Source organism: Octodon degus, unplaced genomic scaffold, assembly GCF_000260255.1.
Source record: "Octodon degus isolate 3935 unplaced genomic scaffold, OctDeg1.0 scaffold00021, whole genome shotgun sequence".
Classification (NCBI taxonomy): domain Eukaryota; kingdom Metazoa; phylum Chordata; class Mammalia; order Rodentia; family Octodontidae; genus Octodon; species Octodon degus.
This window is the reverse complement of record NW_004524597.1, coordinates 11,152,083-11,174,874: the sequence shown is the minus strand read 5'-3', so window position 1 is coordinate 11,174,874 and position 22,792 is coordinate 11,152,083. Positions and strand designations below refer to the sequence as shown.

At 53.3% G+C, this 22,792-nt stretch overlaps 3 protein-coding genes across 9 annotated transcripts; 2 read left to right on the top strand and 1 right to left on the bottom strand.

The window, feature by feature from the left end:
* The first annotated feature begins 11,601 nt into the window (after nt 1-11,601).
* Metrn (meteorin, glial cell differentiation regulator) lies at nt 11,602-13,843 on the top strand. Its single transcript, XM_004627923.2, has 4 exons — nt 11,602-11,830; nt 12,015-12,415; nt 13,267-13,326; nt 13,410-13,843. Exons 1-4 carry the CDS (start codon nt 11,733-11,735, stop codon nt 13,724-13,726), a joined length of 876 nt encoding a protein of 291 aa, XP_004627980.1. The 5' UTR covers nt 11,602-11,732; the 3' UTR covers nt 13,727-13,843.
* A 2,699-nt stretch (nt 13,844-16,542) lies between these two features.
* Fam173a (family with sequence similarity 173 member A) lies at nt 16,543-18,152 on the top strand. 2 transcript variants are annotated; one of them, XM_004648986.3, is made up of 5 exons: nt 16,544-16,878; nt 17,215-17,319; nt 17,408-17,548; nt 17,720-17,770; nt 17,896-18,149. In XM_004648986.3, the coding sequence occupies exons 1-5, from the start codon at nt 16,717-16,719 to the stop codon at nt 18,061-18,063; spliced, it is 627 nt and encodes a 208-aa protein (XP_004649043.2). In that variant the 5' UTR covers nt 16,544-16,716; the 3' UTR covers nt 18,064-18,149. The 2 variants fall into 2 exon arrangements, with proteins under 2 accessions (XP_023567175.1, XP_004649043.2); XM_023711407.1 differs by lacking the exon at nt 17,720-17,770 and having other exon boundaries at nt 16,543-16,878; nt 17,896-18,152.
* A 47-nt stretch (nt 18,153-18,199) lies between these two features.
* On the bottom strand, nt 18,200-22,736 carry Ccdc78 (coiled-coil domain containing 78). 6 transcript variants are annotated; one of them, XM_023711405.1, is made up of 13 exons: nt 21,756-22,731; nt 21,418-21,552; nt 21,251-21,337; nt 20,881-21,048; nt 20,527-20,615; nt 20,324-20,402; nt 20,114-20,239; nt 19,775-19,950; nt 19,570-19,708; nt 19,314-19,393; nt 18,676-18,742; nt 18,505-18,605; nt 18,256-18,416 (listed from the first exon to the last, which is right to left on the bottom strand). In XM_023711405.1, the coding sequence occupies exons 1-13, from the start codon at nt 21,813-21,815 to the stop codon at nt 18,362-18,364; spliced, it is 1,362 nt and encodes a 453-aa protein (XP_023567173.1). In that variant the 5' UTR covers nt 21,816-22,731; the 3' UTR covers nt 18,256-18,361. The 6 variants fall into 6 exon arrangements, with proteins under 6 accessions (XP_023567171.1, XP_023567169.1, XP_023567170.1 ...); XM_023711406.1 differs by having other exon boundaries at nt 18,330-18,416; nt 18,505-18,601; nt 21,756-22,732; XM_023711403.1 differs by having other exon boundaries at nt 18,200-18,605; nt 19,314-19,357; nt 21,756-22,736.
* Nucleotides 22,737-22,792: the final 56 nt, after the last annotated feature.

Here is a 22,792-nt window from a genome sequence, read left to right as displayed (position 1 = left end):
GCGCGCCCCCTCCCCCCGCCCGGTCCCGAGAGCCGAGCTTTCGCTGCTCGCGGCGTGAAAACCAATCGGGGCCTCGTGAGCTGGGCGGGGGCGCAGAGGATGCCGAGCCCCGCCCTGCCGCCCCACCCGCGCGGCGCCGACGGGCACGCGCCAGGCTTTGCGCGCTCCAAAACCCTCTTCGCCGCCGGCACCCGCACGATAACAAACGCTCCTCCTAGCCGTGAGTCCGAGAGGACAGGGGAGTGGAGCCCAAGGCAAGCGGCTAGAAAGAAGCAGCCGGACTGTGCCCGGCGTGAGCGACCCGAAATCCTACAGGCAGAAGAGAACCCAGGGCCCCTGGAGCCAGCAGTTAGTCCCAGAGGTGCGGGGTCCAACAGGGATGTGGCTGGCCCCACATGTCCTGTTTCGGGATTGTCACCAGCTGGGACGAAGAGGAAAGGAATTCCTAGCTTGAAGATGAAAGATACTCTGACCACCACCTTCTGGCCACATCTCCTCCCATCCCCGCTGGCACATGTCTTGTGCACTTGCTGTGGGACAGGCCCTGGAGGCCCTTCGGTAGGGAAAGTGTCATACCTGCAGGATCATGCAAACAAGTGACTAAACACATCATTTCAGAGTAGCAATAAAAGCACAAGATGTGACAGTGGCATCAGGAAGGTGGTGGTAGCTCCTGGGGACATCATATGCCAGCTGAAGCCCCAAGGATGAGAAGGAGGAGTGGCTAAGGAAGAGGTGTGCAAAGGTCCCGAGGCCTTTAAAGAGCCTGACAAATCCCTCTGGCATACACGGGAGGTCAGGTAGTGGCAGCTGCTTCAATTCTAGAAGGAATGGGCATGAAGGTCCACTGGAGGATTCTTAACAGGGCTATGGCCCATGCCACACCTTTTTTACTTTTATATTTTTTTTGACGGAACTGGGGATTGAACTCAGGCCTTTGTGCTTGCCAGGAAGCGCTTATTCTACTGAGCCATCTCCCTGGCCTCCCATGCCACACCTTGCAGCAGTCTCAGAGACAGAGGACAGTAGCTAATGGTGCCCCAAGGACAGGGGAGGGACAAAGTGTGGGGAGAGAGCAGAGCTGAGCCTTGGAATTAGGGTAGAGCAGTAAGGCTGAGAGTTTCATAGTAGAAATGACATAGCTGGTGCTGCGAAGCAGGGCCCTGTGAGACTGGAGTGAGACCTGGGGGGATGGGGTAGGAGAAAGCAGGCTGACTGGACCAGGGTGAGACTGGGAGGAGTGCTGTCCTTGGTATGGGGCTCTGGATAAGTGAGCCTTCTGTGTGGCTAGGCTCAGATATGGCCTTGGACATAGATGATATAGTTGTGTGGGACATACAGAATGAGACTCTTGAAGACACTGGGAGTGATGAGAGCTGCCATCCAGCTTATTCACTTTGGGCAGCAGCTGCCACCACCTCCTATGAACAAGTATGGATGGTAAGTGGCAGAGAGTTTCCCATTAGACTCTAGGGGCCTCACATAGAGTAGGTTGCGCTGTGCTGAGACCGAATAGACACACCCAAGTTGAGCATGGTACAGGGAGGTTAGGACAAACAAAGGCATCTAGGGGCTGGTGAGATGGCTCGGTGGTCTAAAGCACCTACTTAGAACAAGCTAAGCTAAGCAGAGCACAGGGACCACGGTTCAATCCCCCAGTACCACATGCCAGCCAGCCCTGCCCCCTGGTGGGCTGAGCTGGCCACACACAGACACAAAATAAATAAATAAATAAATATTTAAAAAAAAAACAACAAAGGCATCTGGGTCACACAGCCTGGAAAGGGCATCAAAAAGACTCTGAGCAATAATGGCATTTATTCAGAGGGATGTTGGCAAATACTGTTTCCTCAGCACCTGCAGACCCCCTTCCTGGTTCCCTTCATCTCTGTAACGTCTCCACATCAGGCATCCTTATGCTTCTCCTTGGCTATCAGCAGCTAATCTTCACTGGTCTCTCCGCTGTCCCACACCAGTGGAGATTATTTTACAGCACACATGGTCCTGCCCATTCCAGGGCTCTGGTCATTCTTTGCTGCATTCTGCAAAGCCCTTTGTGTCTGTCACTGGTGGTCACAGCCTTCCTTCTACCTAGGTCTTAGAGTTTCTGTCATATTGGCCAACTTCTGGAGCCGGGAGGTTGCCGTGTCCCTCACCTGCACTTGGATGGTTCTTTTTTGCCCCTTAGAATGTGTAAATGTCTTTTCCTAGGACTCTTCCTTTTCATTCCCTCCCCACACTAAGCACCTCCCTTTTCAGCCTGTGTCCCAGCAGACTGGTGGCTGACAGTACCCAGAAAGCTCATGTGGGGTTTCTCCTCTCATTTCTGTGCTTTGGCCCCCAGCACAGCACAGGTGCTCGACACACATGAAGTGAGTGAGGGATGGGCAGATGCTTAACCGTGAGAGGTTGCCACAATGGGACTACCGACCACCTCTATGGATGATACCCCCATTTTGAAAGATACCTTTGGAGAGCTCTCAGAGGTTTGACTCAGTGAGGATGATCCCTTCCTCTATCAGTCCTGTGAGAATTCCCACAGCACCTAAAGCACTCCTCCACTGGACCACATCTCACCTGGAGCAACCCTCCTCTGAAGACCCTTCTCACCTGGAGGACCCATTTCCTGGGCCACATCTCACCCAAGCATCCCTCACCTGGAACAACCATTCACCTAGAGACTCCCTCACTTGGAACACATATCACCTAAAGTACATTTTCATCTCGAGCAGCTTTCACCAGAAGACTCCCTCACTTAGAGATTACCCTACCTGAAGCACGTATCACCCAGAGATCCCCTCAGCTGGAGCACTCCTGGCTATGATGCCTGAGAACAGAGCATTCCTCTGTGTCTAGGCTGTGTGTGTGTGTGTGGGCATCCTAGATCTGGAGTCAGGGGTTGAGGATCCCAGGCTGCTGGCTTATCTGGTCCTAAGGTCTTGGAGTGCAGTGAGGGGACCACAGCCACATCAGGGGCTAAAGGTGATTCCATGTTGTCCCCAAGGTCCAGGATAAGGGCTCTGAATCTACCCTGAGTCTTGTCACAAGATGTCTTCAGACATTTTTGGGAACTCTGGTGTGTAACATGTCCAGTAAAGCTGTACTTTGAGCCCAAACTTCCCCAAACGGGGGCCAGGTACTTTCCCACTGAACTTTTCCTGGGGAGTGGATCTGAGCTCTATAGGTATGGGTCTTCAATGTCCTCTGATGGTCTCAGCATAACACTAGGGAGAGCAGCTTCTACCCTAGAGCAAAGTGATTCATCTTGGGGCCAGATGAGCATTCTGCCCTCCACTATCCCTGCCCAGAAGCCAAAAGTAGAGAGCCCTTAGAGAGGCAGATTGGGCACCAAACTGAGGAAGTTTGGGTACCCTGATCACTCCAATGCCAGAAAACAGGTCATGGAATGAAAACTGCAACACAGAGTGGAGATGGTAGACCTCTCTGCTGCCCTCAGCTACTGTTCTGACCTGGCCCACCCCCTGTCAAGGCTGAAGATGACTCAGGGCCCAGCTGTCAACGCAGCAACACATGTCGTCGCCTAGCGATGGCGGTCTCCCAGCAACAGTCGTTTCCTAGCAATGGGATATTTTCCCAGTCCTGGCTAGAGCCAGCAGCTATTTTTAGCTTGGTTGCAAATCAATCGGCAGCTGCATTTTGGGCTCCTTAGAAGAAGCAAGGTGTGTGTGTGTGTGTGTGTGTGTGTGTGTGTGTGTGTTTAGGGGTGTTTCTTGGCAAAAGGAGAAAAACACCCAAGATAGGGATCTTGCTGCCTAGTCCCTTGAGGTGCAGAGGTGAAAGTGAGAGAGGCCAGATTCCATGGAAATGGGCAGGACCGTAGGTTATGGAGTCTGTCTGGGACAGGTGGCAGTGATGATTTGTGGGGCCCCTGGGAGCTCCTTCCCAAGGCTTCTGGTATTTTTTTGTAGTTAGGGTTTACAAGGGAAACAATTTGATACAGGACACATAATTTACAGGATTATTTTCTAATATTCACCCAAAGAATCAAATACAAAAGAATGAGGCAGATTTGTCCATACACTACAGACCTAAAGAATCCAGATGGAAGGGCTGGGGAGATAGCTCAGTAGAATAAGTGCTTGCCCAGCAAGCGCAAGGACCTGAGTTCAATCCCCGGTTCTGTCAAAAAAAAAAAAAAGAATCCAGATGAAGGCCTGGATCCTATGGCAGTGTCCTTCATGAGTCTAGCTGGAGTCCAGAGCCTATGACAATGTTTCATGCAAGCGTGTATCAAGAATCTGCACTGGGAAGGCACAAAGGTCAGGGGTGGAAGCTAGAAAGTCTGGGCCAGTGGGATGAAGGATCTGCACCAGAGCCATGGAGCAATGCTCAAGGTAAGGCCCACAGTTCTGAAAAGAACCACAGCCATCTTCAGAGAACAGTGAGAACCTAAGCTCCTCTGATGATAACAGCTGAGTTCATGTCAGGAAAACCAGCATGACAAGCTTCTCCAGGAGAAACAACACAACCTCTTTTCCCTCTAGTTCTCCTTTTATGTTGTTGGCAACAATCATCAGGTGGCCTTCCACACCCAGGACTACACTGGGTGTAGTCAGCTGGGTGTTACAAGTTAGTCCACCATACTTTTGAATTCAGAGGTTCTGTATATCAAACCAGGAAAGTTGTCTTAGGCCAGAGCTCATGGTGAGTGTTACTAGAACACAGTAGTGGGTGGTTCTGGTGCCTCCTATCCTTCAGTGGTGAGAACTATCTCCACTGTTCCCAGTGACTAGCTTCATTAAGAAATATATCACTCTCCCTGGTCAGCCAGCAGACCCAGCATATGCCTAGTTGGAGGAGCCTGGGTATCATGGGGTAAATGGGATATAAGAAGGGCTGGCCTCAGGTCACTACATCTCTCCTTTGCCAGGTTGCTAGTGAAATGTGGGACCCAGGTTGGGTGGTCTTGGACAAGTGGGAGACCTCACTTCTCTTTGGACTTTCTCACTGTGTCCTCAGAGCTTCTGTCCACTGGTGCCCTGAGACCAAGCCAGAGTTCTCCCTTAGCCAGTGGACCTTGTAGCATTGGCCTTGTTCACCCCTCTACTGTCCACCTTTTGCAGTCCATGTTCACTCAAAGTTTCTTTGTCCTAGGGCCTTTGTACCCCTCTCCTCCATCAAAGCTGCTTTCCGTTGGCATTGCCCTAGGGATTCTGGCCAACCCGGCTCCCTGAGTGCTCCATGTCTGAGCCCAGCCTATTTGCAGGGCAGCCACCTGTCCCCCATTGTGTCTCTTCTGGATGATGGGGCTGGCTGCACTTAGTCCTCCTCAGGGAGAGCCCAGAGCTCAGCTTTGGTTTGTGTCTAGATGTCCCTGCAAAGCCTCCTGTGGTCATGGATAGTGAGCTTTTTGGAGGTGCTGAATTTAGAGTTTGTGATTGGTTTATGATTAGTGCTGGAATTAGGAGTCTGAGTGTTACACCCAACCTCGAGCCAGCTTGCATACAATATGAGGGAGGAAAAGAGGCTTGCCTCCCACTTTTGCTCTTGCTGCTTTTGAGCCCCTCTGCCATGCTAGCCTGCCTTGAAGCCAACAAGTTACTGGCTGAAACCTCTACGAAGTGTGAACTAAATATATCTTTCTTCTCTTAATTTTGGGTGTCAATCATCTTGTCTCAGCAATGAGAGAAAATTAACTAACACAAACTCACTGTAGAAGCAGCTCAGAGCCCTCAGGCTGACAGCACCTGTGTCATGGGGCAGTGCCAGCAATGAGAAACCTAAGGGGTTGACATTCTGACAGGGACAGAGGCCTCATTGCCTGTACCCAAGAACCCCATCAGGCTATGTCTCCAAGGCCCCTCTGTAGAAGACAGCACAGACACCAGGATTGAGGTCTCAGGATAGGCTGGTCATCTCTTGTTTGGTCAGAGGGCTTTAGGATGCTAATGACCATGTGGCCAAATTCAGGCAGAGGAGCAGTCTGAAGAAAGGGGTAATAATTCTAGTTTTTCACTCTCCCAGATGGGGCCAGACACCATGCACCATGCCCACCTTCCTGAAGCACATTCTGAAGAGGTTACTGAGTCCTTCCTGGTTCTGTCACTCTGACTTAGGTGAGAATAGGGGGAGGCCACTTTGGGGGATGTCATGGTACCTGAGGTTATGGATCTGGGACACTTAGGGAACCTCCAAAACATAGGTAGCTGGGGTTGTTACCTGAAATTTGGAAGTCATTCATTCACTTATCCACTTATTTATTCTCTAGGTACTAGTTGAGTACCTGTACTCAGGTGTCTTATGTTTTATCACCACAGCAATCCAGGTCAGATGTAGCCTTCTGGATTCCCTCCCCATGGGTAGCAGAGGTCTGATCGCTAGTGATGCCCACAGGCTTCCCCAGGTGGGGTAGGAGACATAGGAAGTGGCATCTGTCTAGGTTCTCCCATGGTGACAGTATCACCGGCAGGCCCCTAAAAGATGAGGCTGGAGTGAGGGGCAAAGGGCAAGGCAAGCCCAGCAATGAGGAGGCAGTGAAAGCCAGATGTGTGCCTCTCCAAGGCCAGGCATGTGACTCTTCCAGACTAGGTCACCCCTGGAGAAACACCCTTTTGCATCCAGGACAGTGGCCCCTCCTCTGGGCAAGGGCTGGCAGAGGAGGTTAGGAGGATGAGGCTGTCCAGCGGCTGATCTGAGGTTGGCTCATCACAGTGCCACCAGAGGGTTTCTGAAGCCCACTGTCTGCCTCAAAGTCTTACACTAGGGTGGCCATTACCCTAGCGACCACCAAGAAGTAGCTCTGTAGCTTCTGGGCCAGCACAGTTGTGGTAGCCAACTGGGGTGTCCACTTGCTCTTCGAGTGCCTGTGTGCTTGCTGTGTCACCATCATAACCTTTCCTCTCTTTCTTGTTTCAACACTAAGGATGCAGCCCAGGGCCTCATGTCAGACAAGCACTCTACATCGACTTGTACTGTACCTGATGGAGCAAAACAGACTCCATTTTAATGGAGGGTCACTTAAATTCACTTAAACTATAGATAAACTCACTCCTTCAACCCCTCCCATGTAGCTAACCATAAGTCCACTTAGAGAAAAGCAGGGTCATAAAATAGGAACAAACAGAACAACTTGGGGAATAGGGCAAACATTAAACCCCACTGCCCCGTGACAGGCAGATGTCAACAGCGTCTGAGAAATGTAAACCTTGTGGCAGTTGTGTGACATTCTTATAAAATTCCTGAAAATGAAGTAATGAGATAATATGGTAACACGGTTACTATGGAAACCTGAAAAGTATATAACCTGAAAGCAAAGTTCAGGCCAGTGCCAACAATTTGGGAGTCCTGACTCAAAGTCAGGGCATGAGTCAGTCACAAGCTCTCAATAAAAGCTTGCTTGTTCCTCCACACTTGTCTCTTTTGTGGGGGCTTATCTTTGCTCGCTGTCATCTGCAGCTATGCACCCTTTTTATATTGAGACAGAGTTTCACTAAATTGCCCAAACTAGGTTTGAACTTGCCATTCTCCTGCTTCAGATCTCCCACCAGGTGGGATTACAGGTAAACCCAACTATGGCTGGCCTCTTTTTAATCCCCCCCTCTATTTGTTTATTTATTTAAATTTTAATATATTTGGCACAGGGTCTCAGTACACAGCTCAGACTCATAGTGATCCTCCTGTTTTCAGCCTCCCCAGTATTGGGATTACAGGCCTGCACTACCACACCCAAACTCAGTTCCTGGATCAGTGTGCCCAGGGGCAGGGCTGGGGACTGAACCCAGTCCCTGTGTTTGCCTAAGAAGGTGTTTAGTCCAATGAGCTATCTTGCTGGCCCTCTCTTATTTATATTTAAGACGGGGTCTCACTATGTAGTTAAGGCTAGGCTAGGGGCTGGTGAGATGGCTCAGTGGTCTAAAGCACCTACTTAGAACAAGCTTAGCAAAGCCCAGGGACCACGGTTCAATCCCCCAGCACCACATGCCAGCCAGCCCGCCCCCTGGTGGGCTGAGCTGGCCACACACACACACACACACATAAATAAAATTAAAAAAAAAAAAAGGCTAGGCTAGAACTCAGTATCCAAGGCCAGTCTTTTTTAAATTTTATTTTAAAGAAAAAACCAAAATTTCAAAACAATATAATAGGAGAGTAACAATGGTTAATACATTACATATTGTTATCTTTAAATTTAATTGTCCAAACAATATTATCACAAACATTAACTAATGCACATATATCTTCCTTTTTCTCTTTTCCTCGCCAGTTTCTCTTTCCTTTTGAACAGATTTTTTTCTCATTTTACAATATTTATTGTACATTTTAATTATTATTATTATTTTATGAATTTAGGACAAGGTATACAGGGTGTACAGGGTCTCACTGTGTAGATCAGACTTGCAGTGATCTTTCTGTGTTCAGCCTCCCAAGCACTGGGATTACAGGCGCGCAGCACCACGCCCAGTTCCGGTGGCCTGTATAGCACCATGCCCAGTTCCGGTGGCCTGTATAGCACTCCTGGGGTGCTGGGGCTGGCACAGCATGTGGTGCTAGGGATCAAACCCGGGTCCTTGTGCTTGCCAGGAAGGCACTTAGACTGCCAAGCTATGCCTCCAGCCCTTAGTGTATACTTTAGATTGTATTTACTCTTTCAGCTTCTCACACTAGGGAGACAATATATTAACATACGTACATCTGGTTTGTTTCACTTATGAATATGGTCTCAAGTTGCATCCATTTACCTATAAAAGTCTCAAGTTTATCCTTCTCTATGGCTGAATGGTATTTCATTAAATAAAAAGAACTTAGGGCCAGGGAGATGGCTCAGTAGAGTAAGTGCTTGCCTAGCAAGTGCAAGGGCCTGAGTTCAATCCCCAGTTCTACCAAAAATAAATAAACAAACAAATAAAATAATAAAAAATAAAAAGACCTCGTATTTTTTACCCATTCCTTGGTTGATGGTCATTTGAATTGTTTTCAAGATCTAGGCATTACAAATTGTGCTGCTATTAACATGGGTACACATATAACACTGTGGTGCAATGTTTTTAATTTTCCTGGGAAGATACCCAGAAGGGGAGAGCTGAGTCAAATGGGACCTCCCATCCTAGTTTTGTGGAGGAATATCCACAACTATTTCCACAGTGGTTGCACCAATCTACATGCCCAACAACAGTGGAGAAGGGTTTACTTTTCCCCACATGCCTTTTAGTATTTGGCATTGTTTAATTTTCTTTTTTTTTTTTTAACTTTCTGATCATTTTTTTTTAATATTTATTTATTTATCTTGTGTGTGTGTGTGTGGCCAGCTCAGCCCACCAGGGGGCGGGGCTGGCATGTGGTGCTGGGGGATTGAACCGCGGTCCCTGTGCTTTGCTTAGCTTAGCTTGTTCTAAGTAGGTGCTTTAGACCACTGAGCCATCTCACCAGCCCCTCTTTCTTTATTTCTTTTTCTTTTTTTTGGTGGAACTGGGGATTGAACTCAGGCCCTTGCGCTTGCCAGGGAAGTGCTTATTCCACTGAGCTGTCTCCCCGGCCTGGCATTGTTTAATTTTCAAGGCCAGTTTTAACTGCATAGTGAAACCCTGTCTCCAAATAATTATTATTACTGGATGCTGGGGATTGAACTCAGGAGCTTGCAAATGCCAGGCATGTGTTCTATCACTAAGCTACAGTCCCACCCCATTGTAACCAAGGTCAAATGCATGACCTTTCCTATGCTGGGACACAATACCCTCTTTTTTCTGCTATGGTCTCATGCTATGATGTGTCTGCTTTGGATACAGCTGGCCCTGAAACTGTGAGCAAAACAAAACCTCTCCTTTAAGTTGTAGGTGTCAGGTATTGTATACAGTTTGGTAGTGTCATGTCCATTGGTTGTATAACCAATCTCCAATACTCTGCATTTTTCCAAACTGAAAGATATGTCCATTTTCACTTAATAAATATTTTCAAGTTTCATCCGTGTTATAGAAGGTATAAAACTTCAATATTTTCTAACATAAATAATAATAAGCCATAGTATGGATATGACATACATCGTTTATCAATTTACCTGTTGTGTTAGGTTAAGATCATCAGTTTAGCCAAGTGAAAGCTGGGTACAGTGATGCAGGCCTGTAATCCCAGCAGTTGGGAGGCTAAGACAGGAGGATCACCATGAGTTCCAGGCCAGCTTGGGCTACATAGTGAGACCCTGTCTCAAAAACACACACTTAACAATACCCACCCACCCCCAACTCGATTGACTTGTAGATTAGTAAAGGAAACTTCTGGATATGTCTGGGATCGTGGAGATGTGACTTGGGTACAACCAATATGTATGGCCTCTGGTCCTTTGCTGTCTGGCAACATTCCTAAGCTCTGCTTCCTAGCCACCATGAGCTAGGCACCTTTACTCTGACATTCCCTTCTGCCATGGTGTTTCTGCATTGGAACCAGCTGATCATGGGCTGAATCCTCTGATACTGCGAGCAAAATTAAACCTCTCTTAATTTGTGAATGTTGGGTGTTATACCTTAGCACAGGAAAGTTAATGCACCTGCCCTTGGATGTTTGAGTTATTTTGGCCATTGTTTTTCCTATTCTGAGGCCCTTGCCAGGAACAAGGGGCCAACTGAGCCCCCCTGGGGCTCTCATCGACCTGGGATGGCCCTGAGGCCAGGGGAAGGGTGACCAGTGCTTTGGAGTTCTCATTTGGATTCACTGGGGATCCGATGGACCTCTCCCCCTATGGCCTTTGACATCTCTCTCATGTGAAGGATGGTCCAGGGAAGCAGGAGGGGTGAGGGGTAGTGGGCTGCCTTTTCACATCTACCTGCTGCTGAGTCCCTAGTTCCTGCCCACACCTAGGGATTCCTAGCTGGCTGAACTTCAGGACTGCCTGCTGGGAAGCCCACTACTCCCCCAGCCTGATTCTGGGCATTTTTGAGTGTCCTTCAGCTGACCACGAAGAGTGTGTGTGTATGTGGGGGGGTCTGTGCCTCTGTGGTACAGGGTGCTTTCTGCTCACTATTCCTGTGTCACAGACTTGCCTGGCTCTGGTGGCTCCCACATGCTAGCCCTAGTGAGCCAGTTTCTTCATTATTCATTCAACAACCATAGCTTGTGCAGCATGGGCCTAAGAAAAAGATGTTGCTAAAAGAGGGTCCGCTGTACCTAGACTGCTCCCTCCAGAACTTGCCACCGGCCTTCTGCCAGCTAGCCTTCCCAAACCCAAGGCTGGCCTACCCCCAGCCAGCCAGCATTCGCCCCTCCCTGCATTGGGCCACAACTGCTCTTTCCTGGGGCACCAAGTGAGCACCGTGTGAGCTAGAAGCACAGCCTCTACCCTCACGGAGGGCCACTCCCACCTCCCACTCCAAAGGTTTCGGTGAACTGTGGTCCTCCAGTCCTCAGCCCACTAAGAACTCCAGACCTAGGAAGAGTGTACCCACCAGGAAAGGGGAGACAGGAAGGCTAGGGCGGCTGCACATCCCTCCCGGTTGCAAGTCCTTTTAGCCCTCTGGAATCCCCAGCAGTGGACCATTCTCTAGCTGAGAGCCCACCCGGCCTCGGTGATTGGCTGGAAGTTCGGAGCCCGTGGTTATTGGCCGTGCGCCAAAGCCCTGCCCCCTATTTCTGGGCCAGAGACCAGCCGCAGGCTTTCCGCGCCCAGCTAGGACTGCCGGTGGAGGGGACACGCTGGTGGAGGGGATACGCCGCCCGGGCCGTGGTGCCCGGTCTCAGGGCTGCAGCCCAAAACTCCCACGCATTCCCTGGCGTGTCCCCGCGGCATGCCGCCCCCTGCGCTGTTTTGCGCGCTTTGCTGCGGGCTCCTGGCTGTGTCCGTGCGTCCCAGCTACTCCGCGGACCGCTGTAGTTGGAGAGGCAGGTACGAGCGGCCGGGAGCTGGCTGCGTCCCCTCGGAGGGGCGGGGGACAGCGTCTCGCCCTCCTTGGGTGCGTTCCCCGCGAGTCAGGGCCACACCGGACTGCCACCACCACTGATGGAGCGGGGAGTGGGGCGCGGGCAGCGGGCACAGGTCCCTCGTCTCAGCGTCACCGTACTGTCCCCAGCGGCCTGACCCAGGAACCAGGCAGCGTGGGGCAGCTGGCCCTGCCCTGTGCGGAGGGCGCCGTCGAGTGGCTGTACCCGGTGGGGGCGCTGCGCCTGGCCTTGGGCGGCCCAGACCTCAGCACGCGGCCAGGAGTCGCCTGCCTACGTCCTTCGCGGCCTTTCGCTGGTGCCCAGGTCTTTGCCGAGCGCAGAGGTGGCGCCTTGGAGCTGCTACTGGCTGAGGGCCCTGGCCTGGCTAGTGGGCGTTGCGTCCAGTGGGGGCCCAGCGAGCGCCGGGCTCTCTTCCTACAGGCCACCCCACACCGTGACATTAGTCGTCGTGTGGCTGCCTTCCGCTTTGAGCTGCACGAGGATGGGCGTCCAGAGCTGCTGCCTCAGGCCCCTGGCCTTGGTGTGAATGGTGAGTGACCACTGGGGTGAAAACCGGTGAGAGTCACAGAGTGGCCCCTACGTGGGCCTGGCCAGAATGGGCATTGTCATCCTAAGGCACAGAAGGTCCTAAAGCAATGGGCAGGTGGGAGAGCATTGGGAGGCCCTACCCTCTCTCCTTTCTGCTCAGGATTAATTTTAGGGAGGAGCAGACTGTGAATGCAGGAGAGGATGGTCAAGAGAACTCTGGCCTGTGGTCCCTCCCTGAAGGGGTGGGGGAGGGGTGGGGAGACAGCTAATCTCACCGGACAGAGCTGTCCAGAGCTCCTGGCCTGGTAGTGACCTCATGCCCCTCCCCCAGCCCAGCCAACAAAAGCGCACTGTGCTGTGAGTCACCATGGAGACACTGCCTTGCTTCCCTGCAGGGCACCAGGCCCAGCTCTTTGCTCTCCTGGAGCCTGCAGCTTGACCTTGCAGGAGAGAGGGCTCTCACTATTCGGCTCCTTTAGGCTAGGTACCCAAGAAGCTAGAGCCCCCATAACCTGTTGCTGCCCTAACTGCACTTCTGGTCTTTGGGCATCTGGAGTTGACTCTAGGAGCTCCAAGAAGGCTCCCCAATACTGATGTGTGTATGTGAGATGGGGTACAAGTGTGCAGGATGCTGGAACTCCAAGTGGCAAGTGCTGTGGCCCCTAGGCCTGTGTCTTTACATTCACGCCATGGAGGCTTGTGCCTGCCACACATTCCCTGAGTACAGGTGCTTTCAGTGTTGTGAGCACACCTGCTGAAAGGAGTCTGCCCAGTAGCTCCCCCATTCCCATCTCCTATTGTGTTAGGTGGTGATAGGGCACCATAGGACTCATGCTGTCCTCTGCATGCCAGGTGCCTGCAGGCCTTGCAGTGATGCTGAGCTTCTCCTGGCTGCATGTACCAGTGATTTTGGTGAGTGTCCTCATTGTGGCAGGAGCCTGGAGCCTCTTCTCCATCTCAGAATGCTCAGCACTGGCCAACATGTCTCCCCATAGTGATCCATGGGACCATCCACCAGGTTGCTCATGATACAGAGCTGCAGGAATCTGTCATCACTGTGGTGGCCTCCCGTGTCCTCCGTCAGACGCTGCCACTGTTCCTGGTGGGGGGATCTGAGGGCCAGAGGCAGGCCTCCATTCGAACACTGCTGCGCTGTGGTGTCCACCCTGGCCCAGGCACCTTCCTGTTTATGGGCTGGAGCCGCTTTGGTGAGGCCTGGCTGGGCTGTGCTCCCCGCTTCCAAGAGTTCAGACATGCCTATGCAGCTGCCCACGCTGCCCGCCTCAACCCCTGTGAGGTAGCATTGGACTGAGTCTTCCTCTGGGGCAGGGTGTTGGGCAGGGGTTTGTGGGAGGGTAGGTGGGGAGAAGACAATGGCTCCCAAATGGCGTCATGATGCCCAGTGCTTCAGAGGTGATAATAAGAACATTGACCATACCATCCACTGTAGAACTTGTCCTCTGTGGCAAGCTTAGCCCTAGACCTGTCTCATGTCATTTAATATTCCTTTTGCTTCCCTTGCCCACCTCTTCATAGTGATGCCCCATGGCTTATTAACAGGCTCCTGTAGGTCTCCCTACCAGTGTGTTTCTAGGGCTCAGAAGGAGTGGAAAAGCTGCCAGTTCCTAATGCCTGAGGTTGTTGGGATCCCTTAGGTGGGCTAGGAGGGCAGGCTGGCAGACATCACTCTTGGTTCTGGACTAGGCCTGTGAGAGAAGGGGTTGGCAAGATGCCAATTCTCTCCGCAGTTTCTGTGAGCCACAGTCATCCTTGGCCTGGTCCTGCCCTTTGTGGAAGAATGGGCCCCTCTGTCCAGAGGCCTCTGCAACGTGCTGAGCATCCAGACTCAGCAAGGAGCCTGCAGGGTGTGAGGTCTCCACTGTAGGATTCTGTTTGTTGTCTGTTTCCGGCAGGCAGGGTGCACAATAGGGTCTCTAAGGACTGTTTCCCGCCACTGGACCCATTGTTGCTGTCCCTGCTTTTCTCCTCAGCCTCTCTGACACATAAAGCAGTAGCAGGTTTCTGGAGAAAGTTCAGAGCCCTAAAGCTGACAGCCCCTGGACAGATCCCTCTTATCTTACACCCTCAGTTCCCGGGAAAGAGCTCAGGGAACCCCTAGGCTGAGCCCCAGAAGTGGCTTTCCATTCTTACCTGCCCTTACTAAGAAAGGGGTCAAAGGTAGGGTGAAAGTCAGAGGCCCTACTGAGCCTGAAGGATCCTTCATCTTTCAGGCAAGAAATAGGCTGGAAGAAGATCAAGGCTGTGCAGAGCCCACTGAGCCTTGTTCCAGACTGAGCTAACAGGATTTCTGAGTGTGGACACTCTGGGCCACTCCAGTGTCCACCCAGGAATCCCCATGGAACAACCTTTTACCCCCAATTTTTTTATTAGTACAGTTCACAGTACATTATGATCATATTACTTGTGGGAAATTGGTACAACCATATAATTCAATTGTTTGATACCCTTCCCCTCCCCTCCCTCCATCTCTTGGTCCCCAGGGACAGGCTGTTTTGAACTGTATATACAGATGCTTTACTTAGATCACTTTGTCTCTGGGATGCTGACAAGGACATGGGACCTGGGCTCAATCTCCAGTACCACACACACACCCCTGCAAAAAAAAAAAAAAAAGTGTGGGTGAACATGAAGGCCGGGGCTACCAAAGTGGCCTGGGAGCTGGGTGTGATGGTGCATGCCTGTAATCCTACCGACCACTCCAGAGGCTGAAGCAGGAGGATGGGAGGACCACCACAAATTTGAGGCCAGCCTGGGCTACACAAATAGTGAGTTCAAGGCAAGCCTGAACTACTGTATCAAGGGAAAAAAAGGTGGCCTGGGGACCGTGTGTAGGTCAACACCCCTAGATGCACGCAAACTCCCACAGGTGGGCCCCCTTGACTGTAGAGTGCCCAAAGTCCAGGAGTAGAGTTTTGTGTGGGTGTGAGGGAGTAGTTAAGTGCATTGCTGAGGGCCTTTCAAGTGCACAGTTCTGGGACTAGAAATTGCAGGAAGCAGCACAGCCAAGAAGGAGTAGCTAAGCCCTCCCACCTAGAGCTGTCAGCATCTTTCTTTTTCTGGGGTGGCCCAGTTACAGCCCCTGAGGAAGCTGGGCATTCTGAGCTGGGTAAGGTAGACACCTCCTTTCTCATGTTCAGAGGCTCTCCTGCCCTTTCCTGCTGTCCAGCTGACACAGGTCCTTCAGCTTAGACTGGAGTTAATGTGTGAGCAAGTGTATGAGGGAGTGGTCTTGGGCATACCTATTTTGTCCGAAAGTAGCCTCATTTTTGCTGAGATTCCTGACTAGATCCATAGACAGCTGAGAAGCCGGAACGGGGGTGTGTACACCCACAAGCCTGTGACACTGACAGGCATTTGGCCTTAATATGGGGTGAAACGGTTGACCCAAGCTCTGATCCGATGCTGTTCTTCCCCTTGCCTCTACTCCAGGGTTTTACCAGAGTCCGTCAATTTTTTTTTTTTGTTGTCTGAAGGAGGGCGATTTGCCCTCTTCTGAAGATGCCTTTCAACCCATGCTGGGCCAGCTGCCAGAGGCCCAGCCTCTCATATCCGGCTCCCCTCCCACCACCCTCACTGGAGAGCCAACATCTGTCTTCTTGCCCACTAAATCTTTCTTTGTCAAGCCCCTCCTTTCTGCCCCTCTCCTTCCAGCCTCCTCCCCCACGCGCATCTCCCATTTCCCGCCGAACTGTCCTACTAGTGGGAGGGAACTGAAGCCTGTTCTCAATGGGGGGCGCTCCGAGTCTGGCTGGCTTCCAGGGTGACCCGGGCCTCCCTGTGACAGTCACGTGGGAGCTTGGCTATGGCCTAGAGCCTGCAGGATTGGGCCCTTTCCCGCTCCCTGGGAGCTCCACACTCCCCAGCTATTCCCTCCCTGCCTGCTCTGTGCACCCCATCTCCGCGGTAGGGTTCCACGAGGTTGGAGACTCATCCCTCTTCTCGGGATTCCTGCAACACAAGTTCCAAAGAGCTACCCACAGCAGGCTCCGAGCAAGAGGCGTCAGGGCAGAGGGACCATAAGGCGCCGCTGCCCGGAACCCAAGGGCGGGGCCTGGGCGGAGCCGGACGGAGCCAAACAGGCGACGGACCCGGCGCGAGCCTTGTAGAACTTCCGGCGAGTAGTCACCGCCTCTGCCCCATCTGAGATTGCCGCCAGGGTCCCCGGTGGGCGCGGGACAGACAGGATAGGAAGGGTAACACCCCCCAGTTCTGGGCTGGGGCGAGGGCTACAGATAAGAAGGAACCTTGGCGGGAGGACCCTGAGCCACATGTGCCTCAGCCATGGAGCACGACGATCCAGCCGAAGCACTGACCGAGCTGCGAGAACGACGCGTGGGTGCGTTGGAGCTGCTGCAGGTGGCGGCTGGGTCAGGACTAGCCGCCTACGCCGTGTGGGCGCTACTGCTTCAGCCCGGCTTCCGTCGAGTTCCGCTGTGGCTGCAGGTGCGGGACTGCCTGACCCGCCCGGAGTGAGCTAGCTATAGTGGAAACCTGGCTGGGTGGTGGGGTCGGGAAGGGGGCGTGGCCAAAGTGGTGTAAACAGGGTTGTAACAAGCTAAAGGTGGGATCTGGCCTGGGGGTGGAGACTTGAGACTGGGGGTGGGGCGCGCAAAGGTGCGAGGCCTGCAGAGTGGAGGCTGAAGTCTGGACGTGGGGTGAGTTTGTCCAGAAAACTGGATGCCCAGTAGGCAAGCCCCACACCAGTAATTCGGAGAGGATCTGCGAGATCCTCCAGTGGCCCACAGGCTTTGACCTCAGCTCGCCTACGTCCCTGTCCAGGTACCCTATGTAGGTGCGAGTGCCCGGCAAGTTGAGCATGTGATGTCGCTGCTGCGAGGTCGCCCTGGAAAAACGGTGGATCTGGGCTCTGGCGACGGCAGAATCGTAAGGCCATTGTGTTCGAGTGTGTGCGTCTGTTGTCTGTGTCTCTGTCCCCACCCGCACCTCTCGGTCCCCATTTCGGTGTTTGTAGGTGCTGGCGGCCCATAGATGCGGGCTCCGTCCGGCTGTGGGGTACGAGCTGAACCCGTGGCTTGTGGGGCTGGCGCGGCTGCATGCCTGGAGGGCTGGCTGCCAGCACAGTGTCTGCTATCTCCGGGAGGATCTTTGGAAGGTAACCTAGATCCCTTAGATCCCACACCTAGTCTCCCTTCTTCCATTTTTAGCTTGACTTCTGTCAAGTGCTTCTACCAGCTGGGTAGGTTGGGGACCAGGGCTCAAAAAATGCACGGACCTCCTGCCAGCTAGCCCTCTTCCTCTGAGAGGTGACCACCTCCTCCCACAGGTCAGCCTGAAGGACTGCTACAATGTGTCTGTATTCCTGGCCCCCAGTGTGGTAGGTCTGGGGTCAGCTGCCTCACTGGGAGGCTGGGCTACACCCTGGGTATTTGCTAAGGGGTGGGGGACTGGGGATGGGGTCTGCTGTCCCTGCATCCATTTCTCTATTGTTTTCTCCAACAGCTCCCACTCCTAGAGGATAAGCTGAAGGCAGAACTTCCCACAGGGGCTCGTGTGGTGTCTGGACGTTTCCCTCTCCCCACTTGGCAGCCTGTGGCTGTAGTGGGTGAAGGCCTTGACCGAGTCTGGGCTTATGACATCCAAAGTAATGGACCACCTCTGCTTTCTTGAGCGGTATCTGTCAAATCCACCCCAGGACCCAGTGCTACCTCAGTCCTCAAGGACCCCCATTTCCCAGGTTAGCTGACTAGACACAATAAACACTCCATGGGTCTCATGCTGACTTCTTTCATATAGTCATATAGAGTTGAGGGGAGAGGTGACTCCATCAGGTGAGGCTGGAGTTTGGGGAGGGGTCCGTGCTGGCTGTGCAGAGGTCTGCTCTGTACTCTTCAGGAGACTGCCTAATGGCTTAGTGGCTGTGGGTCCTTGAATGCTGGGGTTTGGCTGTAGGTGTGGCCCCCAGTTTTCAGCGGTTCCCCATACCCACCAACTTCCTCAGCCTCAGGATTTCCTGCTTGTACCTGCTCAGAGGGGCCAGCTGAAATCACTTGCCTAGCCAGGGATTTTTCCCTCTCTCCCAGACCAAGGCCATTGAGCGACCCAGCCAACCTGCCTAGGTGCTGGTCCACATACTCCTGAAGCTCAGAAAGCTGCTCCTCAGCCACAGAGGCCCTGACCAGCAGCTGTGCCCGCTCATGTTCCAGTTCTGCCTGGAAGGGAGCATGAGCCATGAGCCAGGGCAGAGAATGAGGAGAGCCCCCACCAGGCCTTGCCCACTACCTGAGTGCCTTGGGAAAAGTCTCGGAGCTTCTGGCAGATCTGGACCCAGGATGCATTATCTAGACCCCTGTTACAGAGGAGGGGATGGGTAGCTCAAGACTGGTGCAGTAGCTGCTAGGGTAAGTCTGCTACAGTCTTACCCAGGCCTTGGAAGATCTGTGCATGAAGGGCCTGCTGACTGGCTTGAACAACTCCAGCCTATGGAGATGCTACCCACAGATACACACAGGTCCCTGAACCCTGAGAGGTGCTCCTTCAAGACCTCTGCACACTGTACAGCTGGGAAGGTGGACACTCAGAGGCAAGAACTACCTGGGTCACCAGGCAGCTAGCTCCCACCCTGCCTTCATCTCTGGATTCCTCCAAATCTTAGCTGAAATGGACCTTCCTTAGGGGCTGCCTTAGTCAAGGTTGACCCTTCATTCAAGGTTGACTCCTCTCCTGGCAACCCTCTTTATTGACTAGACTCTTAGCACAGCAGCCACTTCTCTGTATCAGTGTCCCCACACCCCCACAAACTAGGTACAGCCCACTTTGCACCAGAGCCCCATCTAGCACCAAGGATTGCTGAAATGAATGAAATGTGTGGGGCTCTGGTATTCTGCTATTTTCCCCCTCCCCCAAACAAGGGCACTTACTTTGGCTCTGCTGCACCCCACTGAGAGACTTCACCAGGTCCCTTCTGTGGGTACAAAAGCAGTGTCCCAAGTCTACTTTGCTGCAAAGGTTCAAGATAGTGACCCCTCAGTTGACTGAGCAGGACAGGCTGCTCAGGTGCTGTGGGGCTGGGACTTTGCTGAGCCTGAGACAGGCCTATGGTGAGCTCTGGTGGCTCAGGGCCCCCGAGGCAGTGTGGAGTACCTGGAGCTTCTGGAAGTGGATCTCCAGCCTCACCTCATGCTCCTGCAGGTGACTGAGCTCAGTGCCCAGGTGCATGGGTAGTGACTCCAGCCCAGTGGTTGCAGCAAAGGCATTCTTGGTTCCAGGTGCCCTGCTGGGGTCCCCTATTGCCTGGGGCTGCTTCTGCTGCATACTAAATCACACTCTGGGTTACATAAGGCCATCCTACCCCAGGTGCCCAGGTCAAGGCAGAGCCCACCTGAAAGTGACCAGTAGCTCCTCATGCCTACAACTCAGATCTGCCAAACGTTTGCGGTAGGCCCGAGCAGCCTGTGCCAGCTGTTGCTCACGACTATGGTGTGCTGCCCGGATGTTCTCCAGAGTGGCTTCTAGGAATGTCTGAAGGGCTGCTTGACCTGCACCATCAGCATATTTCTGGAGGAGATGAGGTGTGCTGTACTGGGCAGGACGGGACTTGGTTGGGCCTAACCCCAGATCTGTAGGGTTCCCTGGAGCTGTGTAGGAGGCTTGAGTTCCCTAGGACTCAGAGGCCTCTGCTTGCTCATCCTAGGGTTGGGGCCTACAGCTAGGTGCTTACCACCACCTCTTGGGCACAATGCTGCAGCCGGATGGCATACTCTTCATTCAACTTCTTCAGCTGCAGCTGTAGCCGGGCATTCTCGGCTTTGGTTTGGCAGAGCTGGCCCTGGCATGTGGACAGCACCTGGATTGGAGGAGGGACTTTTGCTGAACTTGTAGGGCCCCCACCTGTGGATCTCAAAGCTTGTAGGATGGAATAGTGCCTTACCACAGCTTGTGTAGCCAGTTGCTGCCTGGCTGCCCTGGCATCCTCTTGGGCTCCCTGAAGCTGCAGACCCAGGGCTGCCCTGCTGACACAGTGTGAAGTCAGCCAGACCAGGTGAGGGGGGTGGCTTTCTCAGTCCCTTGGAAATGTTGTTCTGAGAAGTCCCCTGCTGGGCCCTCCCAAGCCCAGGTGAGGAAACCACTCACATCTGTGTCTCTAGTGCTTGCTGTTGGGCCTTGTGATGCTCCAGTGCTTGCTTTACTTCTCCCTGCAGCTGCTCCCAGCCTCCCAGCATCTGTAGGGTGTACAAGGGCTGGAAGCAGGAGCCCCCCAGCTCCAGGGTCCCTCTACCGTCCCCATCATCCCAGACTGGGAGAACCCCAGGCAAGCCCATGAGGAAAGTTGCCTGCTCGTATTGCTTCTGGCTTCACTGCTTAGATTCAGGGGTCAGCATACCCTTGAACTGGAGGGCAAGAAGTGCTGAAGAATGGGTACACATTCCATCTCACTGTGCCCTGTGGAGACTCCCACCCACTCAGCCTTTGTGTGTTCATGGTGACCTGGAGTCTGTGGTGATCAGTGCATTTAGGCGCCTTGGTTTCCTGGCTGGCTTCTTGTGCCAGTGCCTGGTGGTGAGCTGGGTTGACTTCCACTGGGCCTGTGCACCCTGGCCTGGCACAATCTCCATGCAGCTCCAGCTCTAGCACCCGGCTCTCCAGGCGAAGAACCTGTGGGGAAGTCTGTTGAGCAGGTGCACCTGTCTGGTGCTGCCTGGAACATGTAAATATTATCTAGGGACAGAGCACACATACTTGCTTGTGTGTGCATGGTTGTGTCTACACCCTAATGTACCTGGAACTCTGTGGCACTTGTCTTAGTGTACATCCTGTGCACTCAGGCTGATACCTGTGGGTTCAAACAACTGCTCACCTCCTTCTTTAGCTCGAAAACTTCAGCCTCATGCTGCTCCAGCAGATGATGGGTTGTAATCTGAAGGTTGACTAGCTCCTTAGAGATCTGTGTGTGGCCAGGGTGAGACTGCTGTGAGACCCTGTGGGTGACCAGTCTGGCCATTGCCCTGTGAGCCCCAAACTCACTTGCAGTCGCTGCTCCTCATTCAGCTCCAGATCTGACAGAAACTCTGACTCTAGATTGGTGGCCCAAGCTGGAACACCCTCAGGGAGCAGGGAACAGGGCTTTGCTGGCAGCCAGTCCTTGCCTGGTGATACAAGCTGTGGAGGCACCACCACCCTATGCTCAGGTGGGTCCCAGGTCTGAGCTGTGGCCCCCACAGTGTCACCAGCCTTGCCAGCCCTGCCAAGCTGGGGCAGCCTTTTCCTCGGCAGATTCAGGAATCAGGGTCTTGTACCCTTCTTGACCTCTGGGAAAAGTAGGACCTCTGACCGTAGGGTGGCAACAATCCAGAGGGACTTACATTTTTTGTGGTCTGAGGAAAGGCCCCAGGCCTGGAACGTTGGGCTGTTGGACCCTCCATACAGAACAGGAACTCAGGCTGCTTGCAAACGGAGGGCCTGGACTCTGCTTGCCCTGCCCTGCCCTGGTGGTGGTTGCTCCACGCAGTACAGCGTTACCAAGGCTTCTATTGGTCTTAGGGACTCCAGGACTCACCCACAAGTCCCGCCCGGTCGTTAGTAGTAGTGTGGGGGGTGGGGGTGGGGGTGGGAATGACTTTCAGCTCTTTCCATATATGGTGCTCCTCCTAGGATACCTTCCTTCATTTGGGAAATGCAAATAGAATCAGGGTGCTGAGCTGAAGTTGCTACTGTTGTCCTATGTTAGATGCCCTGTCCTACCATGTGGATTCACACAGGCATTAGATACCTTGTATGCAAACCGTTGTGCTGGGGTCCAGAACCTGGGATAGGCAGGTGAACAGTCTGTACAGCCCTCCCCAAACCAGCCTGAGAAATGGGTGCAGATGTCTCAGCAGAGGCCAGGACCCCGGGAAGCCCTCCTTTCTGGAGGGCTTCCTGGAGGAAGTGTCCATAGACTGAGTCTGAAGCTGGTAGAAGAGTGCACGACACATCTCAGGGCACGCGTGCTCCCTCCTGCGCACGCGCGCTCCCTTGGCAGCGAGTCTGGTGGTTCCGTTGCGCGCAGACGCAGGCTGGGCTGGCTGGGGCAGTGGACAGTCAAGCGGTGTGCTCTGTTGAGGCTCCATGGCCGGTGGCCCAAGGTCCCACTTCTATCCGTCAGTCTGTCGTGTGCCTTCCAGATCGCCTTTGCAGGTGCGAGTGAGGGGGCAACGAGAACAGACTACCCAGGGTCTGGGGTCCTGCTCTGGATGCAGAGTGGGGCCTGTAGGAGAGGCGTGGCCTGCTGGCCTGAGGGTGTGACCTGGAGGAAACCACACTGAGCGGCTTGTGGGCGGGGCTCACTGGGAGGCAGTGTAGCCTTGAGGGGAGAGGCCTGTTGAAGAGGCGTGACCCGTGCGGGACTGCTGGCAGGCGG